This window comes from Candoia aspera, chromosome 2, assembly GCF_035149785.1.
Source record: "Candoia aspera isolate rCanAsp1 chromosome 2, rCanAsp1.hap2, whole genome shotgun sequence".
In the NCBI taxonomy this organism is placed as follows: Eukaryota; Metazoa; Chordata; class Lepidosauria; order Squamata; family Boidae; genus Candoia; species Candoia aspera.
This window is the reverse complement of record NC_086154.1, coordinates 110386256-110411582: the sequence shown is the minus strand read 5'-3', so window position 1 is coordinate 110411582 and position 25327 is coordinate 110386256. Positions and strand designations below refer to the sequence as shown.

The following is a 25327-nucleotide window of genomic DNA, read 5'->3' as shown; positions in this document are numbered from 1 at the left end:
GAAGCCCTTGACTTCACTTCCTAAACTGACTGACACATCAGCTGGGAAGTGACCTGCTCCAGAGGAAACCAGTAGCTGATTTACATGCCGCATTGAACCAAAATATGGTTTATATTGGCTTAACAGAATGTGTGAATTAGGTCCTATAGCTTCATTAGCAAGCCATAGTTTATAAAGCTGGTTTAGTGTGATCTTAGAACTCAGGGGCACACTTCTGACACCTTTTTATAGAAGAAGGCCCTCTGTAGTCCTTTGGCATTCAAACATCAGCAGCTGAAGCTTTTATCATAATGAAAATATGTTATCTCTGGATTTCTGCCTATTAAAGGACATGGCATGGAGAAGTACCACATGGGAGACCTTTTTTTCCAATTCAGGACTGACAGATGGATTCTAAATGAAGAACGATTTTATGCTGCTTTGCATAATAGTTTTTGCACTTCTGCTTTTGTTGACAGGCTTTTTATGATGATCTCTTCCCATTTTCACTATCAAGTAACCTTGATCCCAGTATCTCTCCCACATCTTGTTTTTCCCCTAAACTTAGCTTTTGCACAAAATGGGTCCTGTGAGCCTTACTAAGACGTTTATGAAGCAGACCTGTCAGCTGCACCAATGGTGTAAATCACGAAGGTATCCAGACAAATATAAATTCCAGGGCCATCGTGAACTGGGAAAAGAGGAAGCTTGTGCAAAAGCGGTGAGAACAAGAAGTCGACTCGCAGGCAGAAAGGTTGGTGGAATGGCGCTTGGCTAAAACCATAGTTCTCATTCTGTCTGCCTAGTTACATTGATGCTGAACTTAATATTAGTAAAGGATCTAACTTTTACACTTCTTTATTCTCATTTAGTTTCCATTGCTTTCAATGGGGCTTACATTTTATAAGAATGCAGCATACAGCACTAATCTTAAACACAGTTACTTGGGAGTAAGCCACAATGACTGCAATAGAATTTACTTCTGAATGGACATGCTTACGCTGGTGATGTAAGAAGAGCAAGTGAGTGTGTTCAGAAGCTTGAATGGTGCCAATGTAAAAAATGGTATTATCTTCCTTGATTGGGTTGAAATGGCAATCTGTTTTTTCACAATACAAGAGCACCCTGAGATAGGTTTTGCTTTCGATTACCAGTAGAAAGAAGTCTTTGCAATGTGGCAATTTGTCTGTGGTGGGTTTTGTTGTTGTTCTTCTGGGAGACATGGTATCCAGTACAAAACATCTTGCCCCAGTTCTTGCAGACCGCATAAGTAACGAAGGAGGCATGCTGCCTAAGTACTTGGTGGATCGTTATGTGTTAGTGAGCTTGATTTAACAATAAGCCAGGTTTTGGCCCACAAGCTCCAGAAGACATTGTGGAGGCTCTGAGTCTATTCCATCTTTTTGTTGATGGATCATGATATGGTTTGAATCAGGATCTAGAAAACAGAGACCTAAATTTCAAAAATTAAGCTCAGTTGTTGGTCAACCAATAGAGTATCAAAAGAGAATTTGATCTGTAAGATGTATCTAGATAGAACGTTCACTCAGTAAGTTAGAAAACAAATATATATCTCTGCAGGGTTTTAAAAAGATATACATAAAGGAAATCTCACCAAAAGATTGTATGACATTACATCTATCATAATAACCAGATACGATTAACAAAATGAGGTTTCATTAAATTATATGAAGAGGATCATATAGGGAATTTCATCCAAAGGGTAGCTGAGAAATCCTGGGTCAAGTCTTATTTAAAATAGACTTAACATTTTGAAATTCAATTTTCCATTCCATCTACCTTGCATGTAATCATTCCACCACAATTAGCCTTTCTTTGAAGGACACCTGGACTCTGGTATAAAAGAATACATTTTGTCCTGATTTGTTCTCACATTCTCTCTTTGTCTCTTTTCCTTTATGCCGGCAGCTCTATATCAGTGTCAGTTAAACCATGACCGAAGTGTCTCTGGGGAAAGACAGTGAGATCAAACGTGAAGGTTCCATCATGGGCTCTGGCCAGAGAGATGACAAGAGCAGCTTTGGACCTGATCATTTACCTCCTGTTGGCCAACGTATCCATCGGTTCTCCTCTGTCTCTTTACCACATAGCCCCAAGGAAGTCTGGAAAAAAGGCGGGCGTGTTTTCTCTATTCTGCTAGGCATCAATCTGGTGCTGCTAGCCTGCACTCTAGTCAGTGGTGGGGCATTCAAAGACATCAAACTGCATGACTACGATACCTTTTTCATGCTCACAGTTGTGATGCTGATCGCCATTGTCTGGATGCTGTTCTATATTTTTGGTACCTCCAAGCGGCAGGCTGCCATCCCCTACAAAGACAATCATGCAGGACCTATCTGGCTAAGAGGTAAGGAGAAGCTAGTAACCATGTACATTTGGTAAGAGAGGAGGCAAAGCAGAGTACAGCCAATATTGTTTGTGGAGGAGTGCTGTGTTTGTCAAAAAATCTCAGCGGCTCCCATCACATTTATAAGATTCAAAATGTTAAATGCTTGTGAGTAGATGAGTACTGAGGAAGGAAGCTGTGAATTTGAATTGATTGCAGTTTGGTGAAGTTAGGCTCTAATTAGAGCTCACAAATGTTCAGACTGTTCCTAAGCTAACCCTTGGATCCTGTTCAAGCCTGCTTTGTGCATATGTAAGCTATGGCTAAATATGGTACTCAGGATACACACAGATGGAGTATGGATTGAGAATTATAAAAATGAGCAAGCAGCCCAGGTATCTTGTCTGAGCAAAAAGATAATGGTATACCATAAGTCTATTGTCTCAGGGCTCAACCAAAACCAGGAGCTGGTGCCACTACTACTCCTTGAATAAACTAGCCCCAAGGATTTGAAAGACTTCTGCTGCTACCTAAGCATTATTTGTAGAAAAGAATGTTTAACACTGACATTGAAATTGGGCACCAGACTTGCTCAAGGCAAGATTTATACAATAATCAACCAGCTTTATGACTTTGATGGGTGCAATAAAATAGGGCTCTGGTTTTGGCAGAATTGGGGCATCAGTTGTCCTCTTTCATGGGCTGTGGGAGATTTGTCCTGGGTGTGGGTAGAACACATTCAGAGGTCCATAGAACTAGATTAGAAAGTTTGGATTGTGTATCTGTTATGGGAAGGTAATGACATTTGCTTTCCAAAACAGGTGGCTTGATCTTGTTTGCAATCCTTACATTGGTGATGGATGTATTCAAGACAGGATATTACTCCAGTTTCTATGAGTGCCTATCAGTCATCAAAATCATGTACCCAATTGTGCAGGCTGTTTTTGTGATCATCCAGGTGAGTTTGCATCTGTTACATATTTAAACACATTTATATGCAGCCAAATCCTAAATGGTTCAGGGGGGTACAACCTGGTTGTAAGTTGTGGGATCTAACTAAAATGTAACTTATCTTGAAATATATTATATCAGAATGGCTGGGATCTGTGTTGTAATCAGTAGCAATAACATTGGGGTATAATTACCAGGTACCTCCAATAATCTGTTTTAGGTCTAGAATAGTGAAATCCTGCAGAGTGCATTTTAATAAGTCTAGGAAACTCTATCCCTGGTTGTACCCAGGACAACAGAATGCTACACCATCAGTTGCTTTATATGTTCAAGACTAGTTACTTTTGTTAGCCAAAACAAACTAAACATTCCCTGTTTCTTCTGCATCCTGGGTGACTTCTCATCATCTCCTATAGAAAGCAAATTTAAAAGCTGTATTTCTTTCTTTCTAGACTTATTTTCTGTGGGTCTCTGCCAAAGACTGTGTTCATGTACATCTGGATCTTACCAGGTGAGTATCAAGACCATTCAGCAAAGTGTCTTTCCATCTTGTTATGCTGCAGGTGTCACTGGTTGAATGGCGAATGGGATGGGTTTGGGCAGGCAGAATCCCAATGTATTATCTATAGCAGTATTGGCAATAATGGCAGACAATGAGAATAAAAACTGAGATCTTGTCCAAGGATCATGCAGGATTTGGGGAGGATTTCTGGAGGACTTTTTGTGGGCGGGGGGTTCTTTTCCACTTTTCTGAAACTTTTTCCATTGGGTTGTATGGTATTAAAAGATTAAGGATCAAAACTGGTGCTAATTCTGAATGGAGTATTTTCTTCCTTTAGAGTAAAAGTGAGCAAACTTTTGAAGACCCAAGTTCACCAACTTTGAGAGGCCCCCAAATCCTTAATGCATGGGACCCAATCAGGCAGCCAAGATTTTCTTTTGTACTTGCAGTAGTGTAATAGTTTTAAGAGACTGGGGATTTTTGTTTAATTATGTCAAACCTACTTTAACAGCTTAGTCTACAATGTTCATTTATTTCTTGCCTGAAAATGGTGAGAAATCACTGCCAATTTTCAGCAGTTGTGATGAAAGATGGCTCCTGGTATCACAAGAAAGATATTCCAGGGCTCTATGCAGCTCTGGAACAACCACTTACCAATCACTGCTCTATAACATGTCATGGAGAGAGGAGGGTATAAGGCAGGGAATAGGGATGCTATATCAGCCTAACTGAGGAATATTTCTACCAAAAAGGAAGAAGCTATGTGAGAAATATTTGCAAGCAGCAGAGTTTGGCTCATTTTGGAATGTAATTAAGTTACTATTATCCTTATATCAGAGCCAGTTTGGTGTAGTGGTTAAGGCACTAGGCTAGAAACTGGGAGATCATGAGTTCTAGTCCTGCCTTAGGCACGAAGCCAGCTGGGTGACCTTGGGCCAGTCACTCCCTCTCAGCCCTAGGAAACAGGCCATGGCAAACCACTTCTGAAAAACCTTGCCAAGAAAACTTCAGGGACTTGTCCAGGCAGTGTCCAAGAATTGGACACAATTGAATGGATTAAAAAAAAATCCTTATAACAGTTCCATAAGGTTGATCAATACTGTTGCTTTGCTCTGTCTCAGAAAGTGGGTTGGATGTTTGGAATGAATAGAGCTTCTTCATTAAGCCTACATTCTCCATTATTTTATGATAGGTGTGGGTTGATGCTCATCTTGACCACCAATCTAGCAGTGTGGATGTCAGCTGTAACAGATGAATCAGTACATAAGGCTGAATCAAAAAAACTAGATGCGAATATTTCACACAGAATGAGTAAGTTGACTGGGAGACATGAGAATTGTGGTCAAATTAACCTAGAGGGTATTACGTTGAGGAAAGCTGTCTTTAAGTGCTGAGAGGATTCATTTGGGTTCTCTCTTCTCTTGCCTGGCATTGATCATTATCAAACATGGACACGTCACACAGATGCCAAGTACCAAAAACAGTAGAGTTAAAAAAATAAAGGACTGTAGAACTTGAGCACTTCAAGTCTTCTCTCTTCCTCAGGAACCCTAAATAAACACACATACTTTATTTGTTCATTCCTTTATTATTAGCCACTTGGCTGCAGAGTGGGTGTCTAACATCTAAACAAAATTCACAAAATAGTCATAAGATAATTATCATAAGGCAATAAAATAGAATGAAATGGCCAAAATACACATGCCATCCCCAGACAATCTGTATTACAGATATTAAACTCGAAATCCGCTCTCTTAAAGAACCAGGTCTTTGTTGTTCTGCAGAGAGATAGGGATGTGGGGGTCATACTGATTCCAGGTGGCAGGACATTCTGCATGGATGGGGCAGCTATTGAAAAGACCTATTTCCAGATCCATTCCCTCTTGATCTATTAAAGAGAGAGAGAATGCAGAACTTCTCTTCATGAGTGAATTGAACCAGAGAGGTAGATTAGTTCTAGTTTTTTTTTTTCCTGACTATAGTTCTGAGCATAATATATATCGAGGATTGTAGAAAGAGTAATACTGGAAGAAACATAAGTCATTCTAATCCTTCTTGAAGGAGGGGAGAGATTAAAAGATAATTTAAAAGCTTCCATCCATTGAGTTTTGAAAGATCATAGAGTTGGCTTTGAGATTACACTTCTCATTTCAGTACCATTCAAACATTATAGATGTTGATGTCTTTGACACTTTCTGATTTTCTGATTTTCGGTCAAAAGCAAAAAACTTCCTGGGCTAGTTCTGACCTGCTTTCCTTCTGTCCTGCAGTTGGCCTAAAAGAAAGCTCCTCCGACAGCTGTGGCTGCAAAAGCAACCTCTGCCAAATCTTCAAAAATGGTTACTTTTGGCTGTATCCTTTCAATATTGAGTACAGCCTTTTTGCTTCTGCCATGATCTACATAATGTGGAAGAATGTTGGCCGCATCATGGACCACCATGCCAGCCATATCCATCACCTCAGGTTTAAGCTTTTCAAGAGGACCTACTTTTTGGGCTTCATAATGGGGCTCTTAATAATGGTGGCTGGCATAGCAATCCTGATTGTGTATGAAATCCAGATCAATTCAAAAGACAAATCTAAAAAGAATCAGATGCTCATTATGTACTATATTTTCAACATTGTTTGCCTGAGCTTGATGTCCCTCATCTCCGTGGGTGGCTCCATTGTTTACAGATTTGACAAGAGAGACATGGACCGTGAGAAGAACCCAACTAGAACTCTGGATGTGGCCTTATTAATGGGTGCAGCCTTAGGGCAATATGCCATTTCTTATTACTCTATTGTGGCCATTGTGGCCAGTTCACCAAGGGATGCTATCAACGCCCTCAGCTTGACCTTTTCCTTGCTGATGATTGCCCAACACACTTTCCAGAACATTTTCATAATTGAAGGCCTCCATCGACAGCCCTTAAAAGGGGAAAGCAAAGTGAACCAGCTGGAGAAGGATATTTATGGACTCACTTTTGTCAACTTAAATGCTGTATCCCTCCGCGTCCCTGAAAATGGAAGCATTTTATCAACAACATCTCCAGGACTAGCAGTTCAGGCTCCCCTTGAAGTAACAAGGTCCATCAGGACCTCCAAGAAAGTGAGCTGGAGGAGGAGATTTTTAAAGGAAAGCTCATTATTCCTGCTCCTGTGTAATGTAATTGTAAGTAAGACAATTTTATTTAAGCCAAAAGTGAATTAATCATCAATAGTTATAGTAGGTAGATGATTAGGATTCCTTCGTTGTTGTTGAATAGCAAAAGATACAAGGAAGTTATGAGAAATATGTCATGCATGACTTGATACTCTTATTTCACATCCAGAGCTAGCTTCAGTCCTGTTATTTAACCAAAGTGTTCACACTGAAATATGAAGCTTTGCTGACTTTATTGAACTGTCTTAACTATAACTTCACCCCCCATAACTCTCAGCAAGCATGCCCAAGGGTTGCTGCCAAGCTAGTTAGGGATGATGGAAGTAGTAGTGCGAAGGGAGGACTAGATGAAGGGAGGACCAGATTGAGGCAAACCAAATTAGAAAATACAAAAGACATGGAGTTGCTACCACTACTTGATCTCTCTTTTCTTTCTTCCTGGAAGCCAAACATACGATATTGTATTGTTTTCTCTATTAAGCTTCACATCACTGGCAGATAACAAAGAAGGGAGGAAGAGAAGTACAAAACATAAAATGTGATAGGGGATCCCTGTATAAGAAAAGGCCAAGGATCCGCAGAGCCATCCATTCTTCCTTGCCTTCTTAAATCTAGCATTCTAAAAGGAGTAACAGCTGTGCATAGTTTTACTAAAACGTTGCAGTAAAACGATGTCCCTTAGATTCTGTTTAACTGTATATAGTCTCCCAAACTTTATCTCAAGAGAAACTAGTTCTGAGTGTTGGTGGAATGCAGATTAGCTGCAAATCCATCTCCCTCTTCTCCTAAAGCTTCTTTTCAACGTTTTAAAAGCTGTACAGATAAATACAAATGTGGCACCTTTTTTTCAAAGTAAAGGGATAGAGCACCAGAAGCATGAAGACTGAGTACTAAACAAAAATTGGGTTTGTTGTCCAGAACACATTGCAAAGGAAGGGGAAGCTGAATTTGACTTGTGGAAGAATACATTGCAGCACTTCCTGCTCTCATGCAGACTTGACTGCACCTGAAACAGTTTGAATAAATTAATGACCTTTGCATTTCTTGCATTTATATTCCACTTTTTCTCTAGGGAGCACAAGGCAGGGTATAATGGATCCCCTCATTTTTATCCTGACAGTGTTGTAATACCCTTTCTGTGATGGAAAAGGCACCACATAAGCCTGGCAGGATCCTTGCAAGAAAAAGTATAAACGTTAAAAACAAATCAGAGCATGGGTATCTTTCACAGAGTGGAGATTCTCTTTGTAGACTGAAATGGAGCTGCTCAACACTACAAAGAGCCATTTGTTAGTTCAGTCTGAAATGGGAACACGCACGTGGCACTCATGGGATACTGGCATGAAGGGGGGGGGAATAGACTGTGGCACTGCACAGCAAGATTGTGTGGGTTTTGTCCATTAGGCAGAGATACTTACAGCAGAGCAAAGTTAACAAAATTCTAGGGCAGTGTTTCTCAACCTTGGCAATTTTAAGTTGTGTGGATTTCAACTCCCAGCATTCCCCAGACAGCAGTCCACACATCTTAAAGTTGCCAAGGTTGAGAAACCCTGTTCTAGGGCACTCCACGGTGTCTTGGATCATGGCCACTGCCATAAAGAATTCAGTGATGCAGAGATAGAATGTCGGTTAAATGTTATACTTAGATGTCATCATTTCTGATGCTCTTGGATTCATGCTGTCCTGTGTTTAAGCAGCTTGAGAGTTCCTCATCTCACTAATATCCTTTGCATCAAGACTTGTGCCTCGCTAGTCTCATTCTTTCTTGTTTTTCTTGCTGACAGTGCTGTTATTTTTGTCTCTTTCCCAAACAGCTCTGGATTATCCCAGCATTTGGAGCCCGGCCACAATTTGATAACACCAAGGAGCTTGAATTCTATGGTTACTCCATGTGGGCTGCCATTGTGGATATCTGCTTGCCCTTTGGCATCTTCTACCGGATGCATGCTGTTGCTAGCTTAACGGAGGTCTACATCATGACATAAAGGGGAAATGAAGAACTTGTTAGAAGGACCCACATTTTTCATACCACCCAGGACTCGAAAGCCTAAAGAGCTGCACTGAGGGGGTGGAGTTCCATTTGGGTGCCAGGCCCAGTGATCTAGTGGGCATTATCAGGAATACTGGCAATAGCCAAAACAAAACCTCTGTTTTGTTCTATTTAAATGACTCCTTTTCTTGGTAATCATCTTTGGTTATTTTTTTTTCCTACCAGGAAATACTGACATCATGGACCTTACCTAGGCTTAGATTCATTCCTGGTCACTTTAAAGGACAATTTGAGTTCAGTAGAACAGTCTGGGGAGACTCAGCTTGAAAGAAGTATTTAGTGAATGTTGAAGACGGTGAAAAGTAATTGTACCTTGGTGTCATTTGGATGGCTTCATAGATTCCTTCCTGTCCCTTCAATTCCTTTGCGAGTGATTTATGAAGGCCTCAGTAGTATGACCCGTTAGAGCTCATACATGATAAGAAGAATCCTGGAGTGTTCTGGGTTTCAGTGGGACTTCCTTGCTGTCCTGAATCAGGGCCTGAAGACTGTATGAGTCCATCTAAAGGGTTATCCTGTCAGGAGCATAATAAGAAATGTTAGTTTTTAATAGTAGTTTAATTTTTTAATGAGCCTATTTTTATAAAATACATATTTATTGATTCTCATTGTGATAATTAAAAGAAAAATCAAATACAAGAGGACCACCATAAGGAAGACATTTCCCCACCACCAAGCTTAATGCTCTAGCTGTGCTTATCTGGCAGCCTCGCCAAAGGGCATTGGTGCTTCCTCTGCTGCTTTGGCTCAGAGTTTGTAGCAAGGGGGATGTTGTTCTCCTTCATATACCATTGGAGGATCTCTTTTAGGATGATGGTATGAAGTATCTACAACTATAAGTCTAGCTAGATTAGTTAATTAGTGCTTTCTTCACAAAGCCGTACACACAAACACAAATATACACATTTTAGTACAGTTCAGAACTCAGGATGATGGTCTAACATACAAATTATTCCAGGCATTCTTCTGCATCAGCTGAAGATCATCATCATGTGACCAAGCCCTCCTAGCACTAAATGGGGAATCAGCTATCAATGAAAGTTTATGGGGCTTATTCCTTTACAGCAGCCTTTCCTAACTTAGTTGTCCCTTCACATGTATCAAAACACAGTTTCTGTCATCCCCTACCTTCATGTTAAGAGTTTTGGGCATGTTGCTGGAACTTTGGCAATCAGGTTGGAGAAGATTGCTTTAGAAAATCCTCCCTTTTTTTGGCCACTGTTGAAACATGCCTCCTATGCTTGTATTTGGATGTAGGTAGTCCAGAGCAAATCTTGTGCATCTTTGTATTAAATTTAAATCATGTAATTTAATTCTTCTGTATGGCTAGAAACCACAGCTGACAATATAAGAGGATGAGAAGAAATGTGTAGAATCACCAGTTTCCATTCCAAAAAGTAAATAAATTCTGCAGGTCCTAATTTTCAAGATTTGTGTTCCCTACTCCAGCTTCAGTTACAGATTATGAAGATCTTATTTGCTTAATGTGATGATTAATTGAACAAGAGTAGGAGATTCTGGCCATTTTAGAGTCTTACTGAATTTCAGTAAGTTTTTGATATCCATAGCAGGATGGTAGCACTGTCTTTGTGTTTATGCATATGCAAAGCCTATTTGAAAGAAAATCCCCAAGGCCTTTGTTGCTGGATTCCATCTGAATGCATCCTGATATATTTTTATCATGGCCCAAAACTGGGTTTATCAAATTCTTTCCAGTGTAAAAGGTAATAGCCAATCTAATGAAATGAATTTTTAAAATATTTCAATCTATGGAAGAATTTGACTAGAGCTATGGTTGATCATCACAATAGTCATCCATTCATACTGTCAAGAGTTTTTTTTCTTATGAATTTGTATTTACAATGGAAAGAAATGTGATTTTGGAAAATGGCTTGAGGAGGGTAAGGATGACAGGCTCCACAGAAATCAAAATATCTCAAATGATAGAATAAAAGAAAATTGTTCCTGCAGATCTTATTTGCTTCTGAAATTTGTTATTCGCCTGTTTTATTAACCTGCCCTCAGAATATTTTTTCACCAAGCTGCTTTGGAAGTTTCAGAGAGAATTCTGCTACAGCCAGTATGGCATAATAAGGACCACAGGTTGGATATGGGAATAGGAAACCCAGAGTAAAGGCAAAGGTAGTTTTTTAAGGCAAAACTAAAATCAGGTTATCACAAAGGGCTCATGAATTCATGTCTTGCTTGATTTTCCTTGAAGCATCCTGTTCAGAAATGGTATCTTGTGATCAAGGGTGCTATTTCCACCACAGAGGCTTGGATGAAATGAAATGAAAAATGAAATGAAATGAAATGAAATGAAATGAAATGAAATGCTTTATTGTGATCATTAACTAGCACAGCCAGGGTGACATGAAATGGGAGCATTCCTATAGATCCATGAATATGCCTAAGTACTTATTGTTTGACATCTCTCAGCCAGCAGTTATTGCTGAATCAGTGAACTTCTCACTCACATCTAACTACAGCAAAAACATGTTGCCTAAGCCTAATAATCAGCCCATACCTGAGGCAGCCTTAAGAGGTCCTTAGCTGTATTGGTGTATTTTTCCCCTTATCCCAACACAGGTTTTTGCCATGGAGACAATCTATTGCATTTCATGGATCATTCAATCAGTGGCACAGTCAAGTGACCCCAAGAAGTAGGGTTAGGGCTGATGGGGGCACACTTCCAATCCCTCAGCCTTGACTTCCAGGGGCAGTTTGCTTTGGGCAACTAGAGAATCCAGTCCTTTCAAACCAACCTCTCTGCTTCCCTCTGCCTAGTCTCTGGGCCAAGCAGTTCAAAGAACTCAGTCAGAGGTGGCAGGGTGGGACTACATATTTAAGCAGAAGAGAACCAAGTTGCTTTTCACTGCTTCGTAGCTTGTTTGGGTTTCTTTTGATCATGAATTTAGAGCATTTCTGGGTCAGTGCCAAACCCATGCCCAAAAGGAGCCTGTCAGCTGATTGCAGACTCTTTGAACGCACCAACATAAAACACTAGCGCAAAACAAGTTTAACCATCTGTCAAAAGTAATTTCCTTCCCCATCTCCATCCCATGTTAGAGAGTGATCGGTGAATGTTTTCCTGCTGGCTGGTGATGTTTGGTGGGAATGGAGGGAAACAAAGCTGAAGAAATCAACCAATTCTGTCCTTAACATGCTTTATATTCCATAAATAAAAATAGCATTAAAGGGATCACCAGGTGGATAGCAAATTTTACACCAAGATAGTTTTCTGCTGGTTCGAAGACTAGTAGTAGCATTTCAATTCAGCCATAAAGACAAAGGATTTTTGACCGACACAGTAACATTCTTTTTAGATTACAGGTCTGACCACTTGTTAACAGGAAGTAATCTATCTGCTAATAGTTGGATGTTATATTATTAACAAATTGTCCACTTTGACCAATACTACTAAATTTCAGTCATTGAGATTCAGCAAGTTATTTTCCAATTTGAGGCAGGGAATGTGAAATTGATAGTGAACTGCTTAAAATAAGCTGAGTAGATCAGCCTTTCTCTACCTTTTGACCCTGGAGGAACCCGTGAAATATTTTTCAAGCCTTGGGGAACCCCTGCACATTCAGGCTCAAATATAGGCCAGAAGTTACAAAATTATTATATTTGTTTCTTGTGTAGGACTGTCTATGTGCATTGACATTTAAGAATGCATCAGTTCTTAAACTAAAAATAGTGAAACTTACCTCATTAATGTGAAGTTGCCCAAATTTGAAATAATTTTTTAAATAAATTGTGATCTCCCAGAGAACCCCAAATGACCTCTCGTAGGACCCTGGGGTGCCAGGGAACCCTGATTGAGAAACCTTGGAGTAGATGGATTTCAAAAAAGTGCCCAAGGTCACAGCCAGATGGCCTTGTTAGTGCGACACATCAATCCTTGCACCAGCAGAAAGTTTGTTGCCCTGATTATCCAGCCTTATCCTGCCACAGTAATGAGGCCAACAGCTGGGGCTGCCTCTGCTGTTTTCATGTGGAACAAGTTAAAGAAAGAGGTCTGTTGATCCTTCCTCCCCCAACTCTACCACCAAGTGGCATCTGCTGATGGGAAAATAACCACCAGTCTGCCTAATGAGGGGTGAAGTGGGATTGGGGAAATGTTGGCAGGCTCTTGGAACAGCCTGTCAACATTTAAGTTGCCCAACTAACAGATCACAGGCCCAGAGGTGTTCCAGTCCAATGGCCTGTTGAACTATTTCCAAGCATGGGTCTAACATTCTTTCAAAAGAACACTAAACCCATGTAAAAAAAAAAAGTCCAGCTGGCAGGTCACAGGAACAGAGACAGGACGTGCAGTGGAGAAGGAAGAAGTGATTGATAATGAGCAAGCACCAGCCTTGACAAATACTACAAAGGACTGGCAGTGCTGGCAGTGAGTCCTATTCCATCCTTGTGGCTGCCATGTTCAGGAGTAGGCTGCAGACAGCCAGGGGTCTAGAATGGAGGAGGTAGAATGGTGAGCCCTCCCCAAAGGAATAAAATCAGTAAAAACGGTGGCCACATGAAACCCCTTCTTAGCAGAAGCAGCAAAGATCTTATCATTGTAATGAACGCCTATTCTAAAACACTATCAGACTCATGAGCAGGAATTCAAAGATATCTGATTTATTAAAGAATAGTATGCAGGATCACAGAGAAAGCTGAGAATGATTAAAGCGCGCCAAATGCAAACTAAAAACCCTCGGTGCAAATGAAACCCCTCCCCCTGTAGAATCTTCTCAAGTTCACAATCCCAGGTGCTCCTAGCGGTTTCTGATGGTCTGCGGGAAAAGGCCTTGAGCAGATAACATAATCCAAACACATTCCATTGTAATGAACACAGATACAGAGCTTGGTACAAGGTTTCACGGCAGCTCCCTGCCAAACAGAAACACGCATCAGCGCCATGGCATGTGAAACGTTACGATGTACAGTGTACAGTGAACATGACATACTGCCCCCCAAAAGAAAGAAAACACTAAGCAGCAGGCTTCAAAGGGTAAGCAAGGTGGAAATGGCGAACTAAATCAGGAGCATTAATATGGCGAGCAGACACCCATTCAAGATGAGGAAAGTGTTTTCATCGAAGCTTGCGAGAATCAACGACCTCCTTGACCTCAAAGTGCTGTTGGCCATCAATCATGATTGGAGCAGGAGGAGGAGGTTGGGGATGCCAGCGGGAGGAGTGGTGGACAGGCTTGAGCAGGCTGCAATGGAAAACAGGGTGCAAGCGTTTCAAATTGTGAGGCAGGTCCAACTTAACAGTAACTGGATTGATAAGACCAACAATAGGGAAAGGACCAATGAACTTGGGAGCAAGCTTTTTCGAGGGCTGTGGGGACTTGATGAATTTGGTAGAAAGATAAACCTGATCCCCAATTTTGAAATCGTGTTGCAAAGAACAATGTTTATCGGCTTGGAACTTGTAAGCAGCCTGGGCATCAGCCAAAGCCTGTTGAATCACCGGCCAGGAATCAGCCAGCTTAACAGCCCAGTCAGAAGCAGAACATGTTTGGGAAGGGGGTTGTGGCAGTTCAGGGATGGGAACAAAGTCGTGACCAGAAACCACATGGAAAGGGATTTGCCCGGTACTTTGATGGACAGCATTGTTGTAAGCCACCTCAGCAAAAGGCAGTAACTGTCATGTTCACTGTTTCAATGTGCACTGTACATCGTAACGTTTCACATGCCATGGCACTGACGCGCGTTTCTGTTTGGAAGGGAGCTGATGTGAAACCTTGTGCCAAGCTCTGTATCTATGTTCATTTCAATGGAATGTGTTTGGGTTATGTGCTCTGCTCAAGGGCTTTTCCCGCGGACCATCAGGAGCCGTTAGGAGCACCTGGGATTGTGAACTTGGGAAGATTCTATGGGGGGAGGGATCTCGTTTGTACTGAGGGTTTTTAGTTTGCATTTGGCGCACTTTTTCCATTCTCAGCTTTCTTTGTGATCCTGCATACTATTCTTTAATAAATCAGATATCTTTATGAACCTGTTCATGAGTCTGATGGTATTTTAGGATAGGCAATCATTACATAAAGCTGAGAATCACCAAAGTTGTACCGTTAGCTCCTGCCAAGATTAGTTTCTTGTGAGGGAAAACAGTTAACGATGGCCAAAGCCAAACCCATGACTGGGAGGCTCGAGGAGCCGACTAGCTTCATGCCTGAGTCAACGGTCAGGAGCGAAGAATGGAGCCTCACCCCAGAACCTTCAGCTTCATGGCAGCATTCAAGTTCCAGCCCGGAGGGAGAGGGATCCGAAGATGGGAGAGCACCAAAGCAACCGGCACCCAGCGAATCGCCCGCAGAGTTGATCACCTGGGATGAAATGGGAGAACCCCAGCCAGGGATGTCCCAGGTGTCCTGGAAGTATCGGTTCCCACTGGTCCCAAACATAGAATCTACCACAGTATCAGAAGGGAGTCAGCCTAACGCGCGAGGGAGGGAGGAATCTCAAACCCCTGAAAGGCTAAGAGTGGTAGAGGCCAAATTAGAATCAATGGAGTACATGCTAAAAGCCCTGTCTCTGTCATGTGGGGGGGCAGCCAAGGCGCGAAGGAGTTTCCAGCTCCACGCATTCATCCTCCATCCCCTCACCCGGACCACCGGCGGAGCAGGGCCAGAGATGAAGCCGGGATGAATCTTCACCCCTCAGAGCCGGTCCATCAGTGTCCCCACCCCGAGACAGGAGAACTACTGTAACCTGGGGCCCAACCACTCAAGCAGCCACTAATTCAGCTCCAACAGGAGCGTGGGTGAAAGACGTGTCTGTCAAGTTTGACGGGGATCCAACTAAGTTGTCTTTCTTCCTCACTAATGCCAAAAATTATATGAAACAGTTTGGACCCTGCTTCCCTTCTGAAGAGGCTAAAATAACTGCCATTGCCACCAAGTTGAAGGGTCGAGCGGCTGACTGGTATGTTCAATTAAGCGAGGCTAGCTCCCCTGAGCTTGAGGATTTCAAGGAATTTATGTGGGCATTAAAGCTGCATTTTGAAGATCCACTAGCCAAAGCAAGGGCTAAAAGGGCACTGAAGGATCTTATCCAGGGCCAACTGTCTGTAGCTGATTATGCCCTGGAGTTTAAGGCTTTAGCTGGGAAAATCCCCGACTGGTCTCAGTCAACCTTAATAGAACGATTTAAAGAGGGACTCAACAGGGACGTCCTGCGGTGGGCGTTGTGTAGAGACGACCCAGAGACATTGTATGAATGGATCTGTCTGGCCGGCAAGGCTGAACATGCCCAGCATACCTACATGCAAACCAAATGACCTGAAAAGCAACCAGCCACCATGAGGGGACCCCGAAGTGCCGCAACTGCTGCCTGGCCAGGCTACAGAGCCTGGGAAGAGGAGAGAGATCGGTGCTATGCAAAGGGTCAGTGTCTCCGATGTGGAAAGGAAGGACACTGAGCAGCTGATTGCCCAAAAGCCAAGGCTGGAGACCGAGCGGGCAAACTGCCGGCCAAATCACCGCCCTCATCATGGTGGATGACGGCAGCCAAGGGGGCAGCCAATGCTGGAGAAGTACCCTACTTCCCGGGAGAGGTTGAAGATGACTCTACGGAACCAGCGGGAAATGCCAGCCACCTGCCTTGAAAAGCGCCTGCGGGCAGGTGGAGGAGGATGGGCGCGAAGATGCTATGGTGAGTGCTGACTGTCCAATTCTAGCAGTAAAAGTGAAATTGGGCTCCCATACTAAGACTACAGAAGTCTAGGCTTTAGTTGACTCTGGGTGTTCCAGGTGTATGATTCACCTTGATCTGGTTGCTGCTTTGGACCTGCCTAGCTTTCCCCTCCAGCAGCCTTTGATCTTCACACAGTTGGATGGTTCAATGGTGGGGGGGGGGGCAGCAACCCATTCCACTGGAACTGTCACGATGCAAATGAGCAGCCACCGTGAGTCTTTAAAATTTGTAGTGGCACCTGTTGGCAATTCCTTGGTAATTCTGGGGATTCCCTGGTTGACCTATCGAAGCCCATATATAAACTGGGAACACAGAACTCTGACTTTTAAGGATGGGTTTTACCAAGCCCCTACAGCGGAGAGAGCTTCACGTGTGGGGGTTGGAAGGGCTGCAATTGCCACCCTGCGCCTTAGTTTGGCACATTTAGAAGGCTTGCCAGATCGATACCAAGACTTTGCAGACATCTTTGGGGAAATGGAAGCAGATCAGCTACCCACCCACCCACCCCCATCAAAAAACTGACTGTGCAATAGAGTTGGTTCCCAACGCTCAATTGCCCAAGCCGAAAATTTATCCAATGACTCAGAAAGAGCTTGAGGCATTGCGGGACTTTATTGACAAAAATCTGTCAAGGGGGTTTATTGAACCTGCAAATTCCCCAGTTGGGGCCCCTGTGCTTTTCCGGGAAAAGAAGGATGGCACGCTTAGACTTTGTACGGACTATCGGGGGTTAAATTCTATCTCAATTTGCAACAAGTACCCTCTGCCACTAATGAAAGACATGTTAGCCCATTTGTCCAAGGGCAAGATTTTTTCCAAGCTCGACCTTCTTGAAGCCTATTTTCGCATCCGCATACGAGCTGGAGACGAATGGAAAACTGCTTTTAATTGCCCATTGGGTTCATTTCAGTACAAAGTCCTCCCTTTTGGGTTAGCAGGGGCGCCCGGGGTCTTCATGCAATTGATTAATGAAGTGTTACATGATCATTTGTTTAAAGGGGTCCTGGTTTATTTAGACGATGTTCTCATTTACACTGAAACTGAGGAGGAACACGAACGCCTCCTCAAACAGGTGTTAAGCAAGCTTAGAGATGCCAAACTCTATGCCAAGCTTTCCAAATGTGAATTTCACAAAACCCAACTTGACTATCTAGGCTATAGGGTATCTGACAAAGGCACTGAGATGGACCCTGAAAAAATTCAGGTGATTTTAAGTTGGGAACGCCCCCGCACCTGGAGGCAATTACAAAGTTTCTTAGGGTTCAGTAATTACTATTGGCATTTTATCCAGGGATTTGCTGAGATTGCTTTGCCCCTTACTGACTTACTATGTACCAAGGGTTTGGGAGAGACACACAAGATGAAAAATCCTGGGGCAGTGCTGAATTGGACACCTGAATGCCAGGCAGCATTCAAAAAGTTAAAAACCCTTTTCACTGCTGAGCCTATTTTACAGCACCCCGATCCTGACCGCCCCTTTGTGGTCCAAGTTGATGCTTCTGACTTCTCAACTGGGGCTATATTGTTACAGAAAGATTCTGAAAATCACTTAAAACCCTGCGCTTATCTGTCCAGAAAATTTTCTGAAACTGAACGATGGTGGCATGTTTGGGAAAAAGAGGCTTTTGCTGTAAAAGCTGCTTTAGAAGCATGGTGTCACCTCCTGGAAGGTGCTAAATGGCCTTTCGAGGTTTGGACTGATCACAGGAATTTGGAAGCCCTCCACATCCCCCAGCATCTCAGTCCTAAACAAATTCACTGGGCTCAATTTTTCAGTCACTTTAACTTCCAGTTAAAATTTATTCCGGGAAAGAAAAACTTTCTGGCCAATGCTTTGTCACGTTTGCCTCAGGACTCTGACCACGTGGCAGATATAGTTGGGACTGTTCTCACTGAACCCCAAGTGGGCTTGGTTGCCATCACCCGGAGCCAGACCCGTGCGCAGGCAACCCCGCCCCCAGCTCTGTCTGGGAAGCAGAAAATGCAAGTTCCTTGTCAGTTACAAAAGGACTTTCTCCAGGCACTGAAATCTGACACTTGGTTGCTAGCTAATAGAGACAAAGTTTCTTTTGAAAACGGTCTGGTGTGGGTGGAACACCGCCTTTATGTGCCTGAAACTTTGAGGGCTGATGTTTTGCAGTGTTCCCATGATGACAAACTTGCTGGACACTTTGGTTTTGTCAAAACCTTGCATTTGGTTCGCCGTCAATTTTGGTGGCCGACCTTAAGGCGTGATGTGAAAGACTATGTTGCTTCCTGTCCTGTTTGTGCCATGTCAAAGCAGAAAGGGGGTAAATCACAGGGGCTTCTGCAGCCAGTGGCCAGCCCATCCCGTCCCTGGGATTAGATTGACTTGTTGCCCTTTGCTGAGGTGGCTTACAACAATGCTGTCCATCAGAGCACTGGGCATACCCCTTTTTGTGTGGTTTCTGGTCATGACTTTGTTCCCATCCTGAGCCACCACAAACCCCTCCCCAGTCCTGTTCTGCCTCTGACTGGGCCGTTCAGCTGTCAATCATTACAGTAACTCCACCCAATCGTCCTGATGGTAGTTAATGTATGCTCTAAGAAATTGTTCATGGGTAGAGTTCAAAACCTCCGTAGATCCGTCAGTCTCAGGATGCGATGATGTGGACAACACAGTTGATGTGGACGGGATGGATGCACATGGAATGAAATGTGCCTGTTTGGAAAAAAAATCTTTTACAACCCAGATGACAGTTTTCTTCTGACTGGGAGGAAGATCCACAATAAAATCCATAGAAATCTCGTCCCAGGGATGGGACGGGCTGGCCACAGGCTGTAGAAGCCCCTGTGGTTTCCCCCCCTTACGTTTTGACATTGCACAAATAGGACAGGAAGCCACATAGTCTTTTACATCGTGTCTCAAGGTAGGCCACCAGAATTGACGATTCAGACTCATGAACAGGTTCATAAAGATATCTGATTTATTAAAGAATAGTATGCAGGATCACAAAGAAAGCTGAGAATGGAAAAAGCGCACCAAATGCAAACTAAAAACCCTCAGTACAAACGAGATCCCTCCCCCCCATAGAATCTTCCCAAGTTCACAATCCCAGGTGCTCCTAACGGCTCCTGATGGTCCACGGGAAAAGTCCTTGAGCAGAACACATAACCCAAACACATTCCAATGAAATGAACATAGATACAGAGCTTGGCACAAGGTTTCACAGCAGCTCCCTCCTAAACAGAAACTCGCATCAGCACCATGGCAAATGGGCAATTAAAAGTGGTTTTCCACTCATCTCCAGCTCGTATGCGGATGCGGAAATAGGCTTCACAAAGATCGAGCTTGGATAAAATCTTGCCCTTAGACAAGTGAGCTAACATGTCCTTCATGAGCAGAAGAGGGTACTTGTTGCAAATTGGGATGGAATTTAACCCCTGATAGTCCGTACAGAGTCTTTCTGCCATCTTTCTTTTCCCAGAATAGCACAGGGGCCCCAACTGGGGAATTTGCAGGTTCAATAAACCCCCTTGACAGATTTTTGTCAATAAAGTCCCATAATGCCTCAAGCTCCTTCTGAGTCATTGGATAAATTTTTGGCTTGGGCAATTGAGCATTGGGTACCAACTCTATTGCACAGTCAGTTTTCCTATTGGGGGGTAGCTGATCTGCTTCCATTTCCCCAAAAACGTCTGCAAAGTCTTGGTATCGATCAGGCAAGCCTTCTAGATGTACCGAGTTAGGGCACAGCGTGGCAATTGCAGCCCTTCCAACCCCCGCACGTGAAGCTCTCTCCGCTGTAGGAGCTTGGTAAAACCCATCCTTAAAAGTCAGAGTTCTGTGTTCCCAGTTTATATATGGGCTTCGATAGGTCAACCAGGGAATCCCAGAATTACCAAGGGATTGCCAACAGGTGCTACTACGAATTTTAAAGTCTCACAGTGGCTGCCCATTTGCATTGCGACAGTTCCAGTGAAATGGGTTGCTGCCGCCCCCCCACCGTTGAACCATCCAACTGTGTGAAGATCAAAGGTTGCTGGAGGGGAAAGCTAGGCAGGTCCAAAGCAGCAACCAGATCAGGGTGAATTAGACACCTGGAACACCCAGAGTCAACTAAAGCCCAGACCTCTGTAGTTTTTGTGCAGGAGCCCAATTTCACTTTTACTGCTAAAGTGGGACAGTCAGCACTCACCATAGCATCCTCGCGCCCATCCTCCTCCACCTGCCCGCAGGCACTCTTCATGGCAGGTGGCCATCATTAACTATTTTCCCTCATAAGAAACTAATCTTGGTAGGAGCTAACGGTACAACTTTGGTGATTCTCAGCTTTATGTAATGAACGCCTATTCTAAAACACTATCAGACTCATGAGCAGGAATTCAAAGATATCTGATTTATTAAAGAATAGTATGCAGGATCACAAAGAAAGCTGAGAATGATAAAAGCGCACCAAATGCAAACTAAAAACCCTCGGTGCAAATGAGATCCCTCCCCCCGTAGAATCTTCCCAAGTTCACAATCCCAGGTGCTCCTAACAGCTTCTGATGGTCTGCAGGAAAAGTCCTTGAACAGAGCACATAACCCAAACACATTCCATTGTAATGAACACAGATACAGAGCTTGGCACAAGGTTTCACAGCAGCATCCTGCCAAACAGAAATGTGCATCAGCGCCATGGCATGTGAAACGTTACGATGTACAGTGTACAGTGAAACAGTGAACATGACAATCATGTACCCAGTGGTGATCAAACCAGGAACATATAGCTGGCAGAGCTTTCCCTGTTTCAACAGACCTTCGTGCAGCACAGAACTGTGTTTCAAAATCTGTACATGGAAGAAGCCCACATAGGAACCTTCAAATACTTTGGAAAGTGTCAGACAGACAATGCATGGGCAGAGACCTCTGGGGAAGCCAGGTGTCTGGCTCAAGCCAAAACAGCAGTTCCCAACCACAGGGGAGAGGTTGTGCCCACAGCAACCCAAAGTGGCTAATAGATGCTGGCAGATCTCACTCCTGACCACATTAGCAACTACATCACCAATGAAGCGTGCCAGATCATGCTGTGGCAAATACTGTATCAGGAGGACAGGAGAAACATCTCTTTAAAGTTGAATGGAAAAAATGTCTTTATGCTGCCTCAGCTGTAAGTGGGGGATGAGACAAAGGCAACATCATGAGGATGTGGCATGGAAACTGTTACCAGGGTATCTTTATGCTGAAGTTAAGGGGATGTGAGGAAGAGCCCTAAATCTCCCACTATATTCTGGAAAAATGAAAAAATCCTTTGCACTGTTGCTCAGCCCAGTAGGAGCCTGGCCATTCCTTCAAATTCACCCATGACCACCAGTGTCAAAGCAAGGTGTGATGCCAAGGCAGTCCAGCTGGCTCAGACAGCAAGTAATAAGTCTGGGTAGAGTAATGACAGGGCATTCAGGAACAGGCAGGTAGGGCTAAGCAAGTGCAAGAGAAATCACAGGGTAGGGAGACTGAAGAGACAGAGTAGCACAGGGGAAGAAGAAACAAGACAGGCCATCTGTAAAATACAGAGAAGGAATCAAGTAAGGAGTTTCATCCGACCAATAATCAGATGCTTCCATGTGACCTTCAAATCCAAGGCAAGACAGGATTGATCCACATATTAATATTCATTATGTCCATAATAGTTATTACTTGCTCTATTATATTATTTATTTATTTCTCAAATTTCTATCACCGCCCATCTCCCCCAAAAATGGGGACTCTGGGCAGTTTACAATAAAAGCAGCAATTAAAACCATTAAAAATATAAATTACAATATGAACAGCCAATAAATAAAAATAAAATGAATACAAAATCCAAGGAGCAAGGATCTCATTCATTGGGGAGGGATCTACGGTGCCAGCCACCCCCAGGAAGAACTATTGCTCCTCCCACCCCAAGCGAGGTGGCAGAGCCAGGTCTTCAAGTTCTTCCAGAAGGCCGGGAGCAAAGGGGCCTGCCTCACCTCCGGGGGCAGAATGTTCCAGAGGGCGGGTGCCACTGCAGAGAAGGCCCTTTCCTGGACCCCACCAGGTGGAATTCCCTTACCAGTGGGGTCTATAGCATGCCCTCTCTGCATGACCGGATGGGACGGGTCGATGTTATGGGGATGAGACGGTCCCTCAGGTAACCTGGCCTCATGCCATGTAGGGCTTTAAAGGTGATAACCAACACCTTGAATTGCACCCGGAAGCAAACCGGCACCCAATGCAGCTCGCGCAGCAGTGGTGTCACATGTGCCGATCTTGGGGCACCAATAACTGCCCACGCCGCCGCATTCTGGACCAGCTGAAGCTTCCGGATACTCTTCAAGGGTAGCCCCATATACAGCACATTGCAGTAGTCTATATGGGAGATGACCAAGGCATGAGTGACTGTTCAGAGGGCTTCTCGATCCAGGAAAGGGCATAACTGACATACAATACAAAGTTGCACAAAGGTCCTTCTGGCCACGACTGCCGCCTGCTCTTCGAGCATGAGTCATGAGTTCAGAAGGACCCCCAGATTATGCACTGGGTCTGAATGGGGCAGTGCAACCCCATCCAGAACTAAGGATGATAACTTCCCAGATACAGAGGAGCCATCAACCCACAGCCACTCTGTCTTACCAGGGTTCAGCTGAAGCCTGTTGTTCCCCATCCAGACCCCCACAGCTCCCAGGCACTGAGAAAGGGCAACCACCACATCACTTACCTCACCTGGGATGCAGATATATAACTGAGTATAATCAGCATATTGATGATTCTTCATCCCATGATGACGGATGATCTCATCCAGTGGTTTCTTGTAGATGTTAAATAGGAAAGAACCGAACCCTGCAGCACCCCACAAAGAAGGGGCCGTGGGGCCGTTCTCTCCTCCCCTATCACCACTGATTGGGACCGGCCCTGGAGGAAGGAGGTGAACCAGTGTAAAACTACGCCACCCACCCCCAACTCGCTGAGCTGACCCAAAAGGATACCATGGTCAATGGTATCGAAAGCCACTGAGAGGTCAAGAAGAGCCAAGGTGGATGCACTCCCTCCATCCCACTCCCCGCAGAGATCATCCATAAGTGCGACCAATGTGGTCTCTGTCCCATATCCAGGCCTGAAACCTGACTGGAAGCAGTCTAGATAACCGGTTTCATCCAGAATCCTCTGGAGTTATAACGTCACCACTTTCTCAACCACCTTCCCCAAAAAAGGGGAGGTGGGAGACAGGACAGAAATTGTCCAACACAGTAGGGTCCAGAGGTGGTTTCTTGAGGAGGAGGTGCACCAGCACCTCCTTGAAGGCTTATTATGCAGGGGTTCGAGGAAGTTTGGTTCTGCAGTAACACCATCTTCTACAGACCAGTGTTCTTTAGATCTTTCACAGTTTAAGGAACATAATGGAGATCTTATACTCGGTACCTATTTTGTTCTTTACAATCCTACTAAACCTCCTAAAAACACAAAAGGGGATAGTTTCCTGTTGATGCAAATTGGGCCAAAATATTGGCATTCTGGCTTAGGATGATCTAGGAATCTAGCCATATCACTCTCCTGAGATATACCCAGATCAGGTGCTGTGTGCTGATGAGCAAGTCAGTTTTCAGAGGGGAGGCTGGTGGAAAAATCTGGAAATAGGGCAGTGTCCATTCTCACTGTTTTTCTCATCGTTTCCTCTGTTTAATTATCTTGTTCCAAATACCTTAGAAGATCCCAGGAGAAGACAGGCAGAAGCTTCCTTCTTAACTAAGTCCATTAGGGCTTGCATCCTTCCTTCCTAATATATTCTCTCTTAATAATGTTTGGCTTGAAAGTAGGATGCTTGGGAGATTCAGTCAAGGTAAAAGGAAATATCTCCTCATGCAATGCCTTGTTAAAAGATGGAATTCATTCCCACTATATGTAGTAATGCCAACCATATTAAGTCAACTTTAAAAGGGGGAAAGACTATTTTATGGAGGACAAGGATATGAATTATTGCTAATCATGATGGCACCTCTAAGATCAATAACACCAGTTGCTGCTGAGCATGAGTAGAGTAGTCTGCAGAATTGCCCTCAGGTTGCAACAACCCATCTCAGATTTGTTTTCTATGAGCAGAACATTCCAAATGCCACTACCTGAAATGCCCAATATTAATTAAATTTCATTTTTTACTCTAGCAAGACAACATCAGGACACGAAGCAGGCCATCCTTGGCCCATGAGTTGCAGGCAGCTCTGACTCCCTTATTAATGGCCCCTAAATTCCCTGAGAGTACATGGCTGAGAACAATTGGTTCTATGACTTCACATCACTACTCTGCCTCCTTGCAGTTGAAGAAAAGTAAAAATAAATAAATAAAAATGTGACCTGTCAAAGAGAAATCCTTGAGTCCAGTTTGCAGCAGCAGGGTTAATGTATATTCCAGCTTGCAAGCAAGAAGGCAGAGACCCAGCCCTTTTCTCTCTGGGCATGCCTTTTATGGTTTTGCATATTCAGCACAGTAATTGTACTTGTAGCAGTTAGGATCTGTTCAGAAAAACTACAAACATTCCTTCATTATCTTGCTTCCTCTTTATCACTACACACCCCACTGCTCACCACCTTGTTTGTCCTTGCAGCTAGTACAGCTGGATGATTTATCTCATTCTCGTATTCTTTCCCAGGAACATCTTGTGAGAAAACAGAAAATCAGACAATCCAGCATATATAACAAT

General features: G+C 43.6%; 1 protein-coding gene across 1 annotated transcript; it reads left to right on the top strand.

The window, feature by feature from the left end:
- Window positions 1–660: 660 nt before the first annotated feature.
- OTOP2 (otopetrin 2) lies at window positions 661–9693 on the top strand. The gene is made up of 7 exons (XM_063293173.1): window positions 661–733; window positions 1909–2347; window positions 3148–3284; window positions 3730–3788; window positions 4972–5090; window positions 6050–6933; window positions 8739–9693. Exons 2-7 carry the CDS (start codon window positions 1933–1935, stop codon window positions 8907–8909), a joined length of 1785 nt encoding a protein of 594 aa, XP_063149243.1. The 5' UTR covers window positions 661–733; window positions 1909–1932; the 3' UTR covers window positions 8910–9693.
- Window positions 9694–25327: the final 15634 nt, after the last annotated feature.

What these genes read in the sequence shown, in the direction of transcription:
- OTOP2 (XM_063293173.1), top strand. Translation starts at nt 1,933, where the DNA reads ATGACCGAAGTGTCTCTGGGGAAAGACAGTGAGATCAAACGTGAAGGT. An exon ending in CTGTTTTTGTGATCATCCAG is followed by an intron (nt 3,285 to 3,729) that starts GTGAGTTTGCAT and finishes CTTTCTTTCTAG; the next exon opens with ACTTATTTTCTGTGGGTCTC. An exon ending in GTACATCTGGATCTTACCAG is followed by an intron (nt 3,789 to 4,971) that starts GTGAGTATCAAG and finishes ATTTTATGATAG; the next exon opens with GTGTGGGTTGATGCTCATCT.